Genomic DNA, 6392 nt, shown 5'->3' on the forward strand with positions numbered 1-6392 from the left:
AAAATAAATAAATAAATAGCAGTAAATTGTGTGGGATGAATGAAGCTTCTGGGAAGTACACAAACTCGTCGCATGTTGCGTACTGCAACCAACAACTTATGCTAGGCTGCATATTTTTATGCACAAAAATTAGGCTTGCAAATGCGCTCTCTCATTGCTATTTATTTCATTTTCCAACCACAATTATTTACCTGCTTATGCGGCTGTTGGAAATATTTACTTCCTTGTTTGCTTGTAGTTTATTTAAAAACAATTCCTTCCAGTGTTTGAGCTTATGACGAAGCAAATTTGAGTCTCATCATTCACCGAACAGTGTTTACTTCTAATACATACATTTTTTAAAGAACAGCGTATATCACTAGCTTAGAGTGAAAAGTTGCTAAGTCCATTTTAACCAATTTTACAGCAGATGAAAAAGGCATCTTTATAGCCATTTTCTTCAAGTATTTCGCAAAACTTTGCACGTTTAGGGCATAAAAAGCTCGACTCAAATCAGAAGGATTCGATCTTTATTTTAACCGACTTCAAAAAAAAAGAGAAGGATATTTTTATGTGTTACCGCATAACTTTGGTCCACGTCCACCGATTTCGATAATTCTTTTTCTATCGGATAGGGCCCACCTAGGGTAGTCTCATACTAATTTGGATCCGATCATTTGTTCACGAAGAAATTAACGGCACTATGAAGTTTTTATTTTAGACTTGAAGTTGGATGGAAAAAATGCAAAACACCTTCAACGAAAAAAAAATCTCAAAAATCAACGCGATTTTTGACTAAATCCGAACTTGCAGTTAATTACTAGAATTCAATGGGCTACAAAACTGCATACTCAAAAAAAATTCTACTAAATTTCATCTGATTAAAAAGTTGAAAATTTTGATGAAAATTTGCTGAATTTTCGCGAGTTTTGCGCAAAGTTTAAGAATTATATTTTTATGTTTTTTGTTGTTGAATGAACCATATTTTTATACAAAAATGGTAGAAAAGTATTAGAATAAAAATTGTTGCATATATTGTGAAAAACTTGCTGTGCCAATACTTTGTTCCGGCAGTGTATATATCTTCTTTTTTTTACAAAAATATGGTTTATGCTATAAACAAAACTTTATATATCAAACTTTTAAACTGAACACAAAATTAAGGAAAGTTTAACGAATTTTCATCAATAGTTTAAACTTCTTATTCAGATTTAAAAAAAATGCATAATGTGACCAACCGTACTTCTTTCGGAAGTACAGTACTTCTGTTTTAAGCTCTTGTACTTGGCACTTCGCACTTCGCAGTACAGTCAGATGTACTTATTTGGAATATTTTGTACTTCAGGTCCTGTACTTCTCCGGTCTTCTGCATGATTGTCACATATCCTGGGCGATAAATTCGTTCAAACCCTTCAAGTCGTCAGAGACCGATGGCATCATACTTGCGCAGCTGCAAAGTGCTCTGGCGCAATTGGTTGGCTCCAATTTATACGAACTCTCTCATGTTTCCCCTAGGGATTTTAGGCATATCATTCTGTCTTCGTTTTTGCTAAAAACGCTAGATAGACTGATAGACCGGTACATAAGAAACGTGATTCCTCGTGATTGTCTTTCAGGAGCTTAACATCCTTATTACAAGGAAAGGTCGGTGGATACCGTCCTGCGCGTGGTGGAGTGAGAGAGCTTCTGCACTCAGCGCAGAGTCAATAGGGGCACTCCGTTAGGTGGTGTTCTCGCCCCTGGTCTGGATTGCGGTTGTAAACAACCTTCTAGAGGAACTGGAAAGAGTGGGCTCTCGGGTATCGCCTATGTAGATTATGTGGAACTTTTGGTCAAGGGACGATTTCTAGACACCCTTTTTGATTTGGCTCAGGGTTACCTGAACCAGGAGTCCTTCCGCGGCTTTCAGGGAGGGTCAACTACTTAGGCTTGATCCTGTACAAGAAGCTGTCGTGGAAGCCTAACATTGGGGAAAGGGTAAGAAAGGCGTCGGTTGCCTTGTACTGCTGCTCAGTAAAAGGTGAGGTCTCTCGCCAAAAGTAATTAATTAGCTCCATGAAACTAGATATAAGCCTATCTTGCTTCACGGAACCCTTGTCTGATGGAACTCACTATAGAGTAGGCTACACTTGTAAAAGAACTGGAGCGTTTACAGGAGATCGCCCTTATCGAAATTAGTGGAGAATTAGGAACCTAACCTACACCGGCGTTTAACGTCATGTTGAATACGGCGCCTGCGGATATTGCAGACAGAATTGTCGCATCACGAGCTGCTATTAGGTTCAGGGAAATCGGGTGGTAGATGGAAGCATTTTGGCTCCCACTACACTGAGCTCTCAGGTATGGAAATTACCCGTATTCTAAATTTGGTAATCGGCTCGTGGCGCCGACTGAAAAAACCGCGGATTCAGTTTTTTCTATTAAATGATTAAAATTGCCGGTGTTTCATTTCATTTTGTTATATTATACATATAGGTGAGGGCGACGCCTATTATTTTACGTAAAAAGACCGCATGTCGGGGCGACATCTGCCGATGACAGAAGGTATTTCATTCCCTTTACTAGATTTTCCCGGGCGCCATCTGTTGTTCAACTTTATTATCATCTAGAACACAAACCTGCTGTTATCGCCATTATATGTGAACAAGTGACAATTGTGAATTTTTCGTGCTGAGAACGTAAACACCAAATGTCAAAATTTTCTGCTACAGAGAGCGAAATTTTAAATTATATAGGTGTCGCCCTCACCGGTATGTGTAAAAAAATTATAAAATTTTTTACTGAAAATTAAAAATACCGGCATTTTTAACTATTTAGCAGAAAAAAACTGAGTTGTCAGTTATTTAGCCCTTTCAATTTAAGTATAATAATGGCAAGTCTGAGGTAGCTAGGTCTTACCAATGATTTTTGGCAATTTTTTTTTTGTTTTCTCCATATAAAAAAAGAATCGATAACTTTTTATATGCGAGAAAATGAGTACACCTTCAACAAAAAATTTTGTTAAAAATCATTGGTAAATCCTAGCTACCTCAGACTTGCTGTTTTACTAAAACTGAATGGGCTAAAAAACTGCATAGCTCAATTTTCTTCTGAATCCTTAATTCGTATATGAAAATACTATTTTGTTACTTGCTCTAAGCAAAATGTTATAGTTAACTAAATCGATTCGATTAGAACTGCTAGTTTCCCCCTCGCCTTAGGGCAATGTTTAATCAAAAATTTCAAATGTCCAGCATATTTTATACTTTTATGAATATAGTTAGCCAAAATTACAAATTCAAGCAAATAGAAAACTTTGAGAATACATTATTAAATTTATGTAAAACATTGCAAACAGTAGTATAAATACACAGTATCATTTTTTCTTAGCATCTTTTAGACCAGCACCGGCGTTAAACTTGAAGAAAATTATATCACCGTCTTCAACGACGTAGTTACGGCCCTGTTGGCGATATTTACCAGCTGCTTTGGCAGCAGCCTCTGAGCCTTCTTCTTTGAAGTCAATGAAATGCATTACTTCAGCCATAATAAAACCCTTTTCGAAATCGGTGTGAATACGTCCAGCAGCTTGTGGAGCCTTTGTTCCTTTCTGATAATACAAGAATATAATTTCTTTAATTTTAATTTCACTCTTCTATGTATGTCATACTTTGATTGCTGAGTATATATACCTGAATAGTCCATGCCTTGACTTCATCTGGTCCGGCTGTGAAGAAGTACTCTAGCTGTAAAGCTTTGTAGCCAGTAACAATTATTTTGTCCAGCTGACTCTTGCATTTGACTTCCTCTTCATATTGCTTGCGCTCGAGATCATCTTTCTCAGCTAATGTGTGCTCAAATGCTCCAGAGAATGGAATTATAACTGCGCCGGGATCATACTTATCCACCCACTCTTTTATTTTGGGTAGCCACTTGTTCTTTTTGCGAATAAAGTCTTTCTCTGATAAATTTACCAAGTAAATGACTGGTTTCGATGTAAGGAACATATATTTGTTGAGTGTTTCAATCTGTAATAAAAAAGTATTAATATTGTTCACAACAATTAATATTAGTTTGTACATATGTGTACGTAACATACATCATGTGCATTCCAGTCAGCAAATCGTAAATGCTTTTTCTCATCAACTAAAATGCCTTTAATCTTTAACATTGCATCGTATTCGGGTTTGAGCTTCTTGTCACCACCACGTGCAACTACCTTTTCTAATTTATCTAAATTCTGCAGTAACTTCTCTTCATCTTTTAGACGTAATTCCTCGGAAATGATGTCTAAATCACGTACAGGGTCTACTTCACCTTCTACATGAGTTACATCAGGATCTTCGAAAGAACGACATAAATGGAAAATAGCATCGCAGGCGCTTATGTGCGATAAGAAGGCATTGCCAAGACCTTGACCTTCAGACGCTCCCTTCACCAGACCGGCAATATCGACCACATTGAGGAAGGCAGGCACCTTCCTTAAATATTTAAAGGAAAACAACAATAAGATGTTAATTTCTGTAAATTATTTCATTGAACTCACGAGACCGGCTTGTGATAGTCACACAGAAAATCGAAGCGGTCGTCTGGCACTGGTACCCTACGTAATGAAACAAGAAAAGAATAAGATTAGTCATCACAAAGTCAACGAGCAGCACCATTTTACTCTCGCTACTTCAATGTTTTCGAATTCAGCATTTAGCGAACTTATCTTAATTGAACAACTTAAACAATAACGAGCCTAAGATTTTTTTTTTTTACGGCTGAAGGTAAAACTTGTTTTTATTACTACGAACCATCGTCCATTGGTAATGCCATGTCGCTATTGGAAATGCATTTCAACATAGCCAATCATTGCAATTTCCTATAATTTCCTGTAATTTTAGAATGTCCTCCGGCAGTGAACGCCATTTCGCTTAGGAGACAATCACCTTTCGTATAAGCAAGCTATCATGCCAGACTGCTTTTGGTCAACTTAATACCGGCGAATAGTGACCAGAGCTTTAAATTTTTATTTTGTTTTTGTTTACCATTCGTTTTTTTCCTGCCTGTTGGCAGGCATTTTACGAATCTTTAAATTTTCTACAGGCGTCCAGCGAAGCATTTGCATATGAAATTACCAAGGCCCATTATTGCTTATTTTCCTTTTTCTGCTGTGAAGCAAAACTAAACTCGAATTAAAATAAAGGATTGGTTGGCAATTCTTTCTACAGTGGCCAACGGCAGCACTACGGTTCGTAGAAAAGCGTTTTCACAGGCTGTATGCAGCAGAATAGTGTTCAGCAAATTATAATAATTTTGGACTGCTTTTGAGTAAGTCATGGCGGAAATCTAGGAAAAAGAGATATAAAGAGGAGCGCCCAATGCACGCCCAAAAGAGCTATTTGAAGAGCTCAACAAGACACACCTTCATTTTAGCTCACAGCAGTAAACTTTAATAGACTCACGTCCGCAAAATTGAGCTAAAGTATGCTTCCAGCAGTTGGAGTAAGAACTTGTTCGTGTTTTTGTTATTTCATTTAAGTGGCTTACTTCCAATCCGTATGCAAATTATTATAATTAAAAATATAAAAAACCTACGTACATATGTACTGCAGCGATGCAAGTAGCTTCAGGCTCGCAATATCTAGTTTCTTAAGTGTAACACATCATGGACTTGAACAGATAATTGGAATACTTATTCTCATTTGGATCGATTGTGCAGAAAGGAAAGTTCTCCGCTGGTGCAGCACTTTTGGTCAGTACGTTGAAGAACGTTGACTTGCCAACATTGGGTACACCAACGATACCAATGCGTAGATTTGTGCCAATGCGACCAATTAGTGGTTTACGTTCGGGTTCTTCATGCTTTTTCGGTGGCATTGTGTTGGTTTATGCTGCTGAAAATATTAAAAAGTAAATTAGTCGTACAGTACTGACTACTGTTTATATGTACACGCATTTTGTCTATTTTTGGTAAATATTTGTATAGTTGGCAGCAGCACTTGCGAATTAGAGCTTTTGTTGCTACATAACCTCAACGTCGCGAAACTTACCTTAAAATACTGCCAAATGCACAGGATTTAGTTGAACTATTAAAACAAAGTTATACTAAGAATTAAATAAAAGTTTAATATATTTTAAAGCTAATAAATCACTTAAAAATTACTTTTATTCTGCAACACAGCCGGCACCGAATCAATACGGTCGCACACATGCACGTAAAGAAACGTCAGCTGTCAAATTGGCAAAGCTGTCACTGTTGACTATTGTGAATGGAAAATTATAGTTCGCAATAATAAATACACGGTGAAAATTTATTTCTTATATATGTATAATGATTTTTGAAAAATATGTTACTCTTAGCCGACTTGTTGTAACAGCATACAAAATTAATGCCCACCGTTCAATACTATAAAACTATTAGCTGATTGAAATAAAACCGAAGTGAA

The 6392-nt window shown here is 36.8% G+C and overlaps 1 protein-coding gene across 4 annotated transcripts; it reads right to left on the bottom strand.

Moving 5' to 3' along the window:
• Positions 1–3149: 3149 nt before the first annotated feature.
• Positions 3150–6161, bottom strand: LOC118733593 (obg-like ATPase 1). 4 transcript variants are annotated; one of them, XM_036463049.1, is made up of 6 exons: positions 6110–6161; positions 5643–5840; positions 4505–4565; positions 4058–4439; positions 3651–3986; positions 3150–3568 (listed from the first exon to the last, which is right to left on the bottom strand). In XM_036463049.1, the coding sequence occupies exons 2-6, from the start codon at positions 5821–5823 to the stop codon at positions 3335–3337; spliced, it is 1194 nt and encodes a 397-aa protein (XP_036318942.1). In that variant the 5' UTR covers positions 5824–5840; positions 6110–6161; the 3' UTR covers positions 3150–3334. The 4 variants fall into 4 exon arrangements, with proteins under 4 accessions (XP_036318942.1, XP_036318943.1, XP_036318941.1 ...); XM_036463050.1 differs by having other exon boundaries at positions 5643–5837; positions 6110–6125; XM_036463048.1 differs by lacking the exon at positions 6110–6161 and adding an exon at positions 5997–6051 and having other exon boundaries at positions 5643–5837.
• Between the last annotated feature and the right edge of the window lie 231 nt (positions 6162–6392).

The sequence above is a fragment of the Rhagoletis pomonella genome, unplaced genomic scaffold (assembly GCF_013731165.1).
Source record: "Rhagoletis pomonella isolate Grant_MI unplaced genomic scaffold, Rhpom_1.0 Rhpom_scaffold_00002, whole genome shotgun sequence".
NCBI classification, from domain to species: Eukaryota; Metazoa; Arthropoda; class Insecta; order Diptera; family Tephritidae; genus Rhagoletis; species Rhagoletis pomonella.

What these genes read in the sequence shown, in the direction of transcription:
- LOC118733593 (XM_036463049.1), bottom strand. Translation starts at nt 5,823, where the DNA reads ATGCCACCGAAAAAGCATGAAGAACCCGAACGTAAACCACTAATTGGT. An exon ending in CTGACTGGAATGCACATGAT is followed by an intron (nt 3,987 to 4,057) that starts GTATGTTACGTA and finishes TTTTTATTACAG; the next exon opens with ATTGAAACACTCAACAAATA. An exon ending in TCAAGGCATGGACTATTCAG is followed by an intron (nt 3,569 to 3,650) that starts GTATATATACTC and finishes TTGTATTATCAG; the next exon opens with AAAGGAACAAAGGCTCCACA.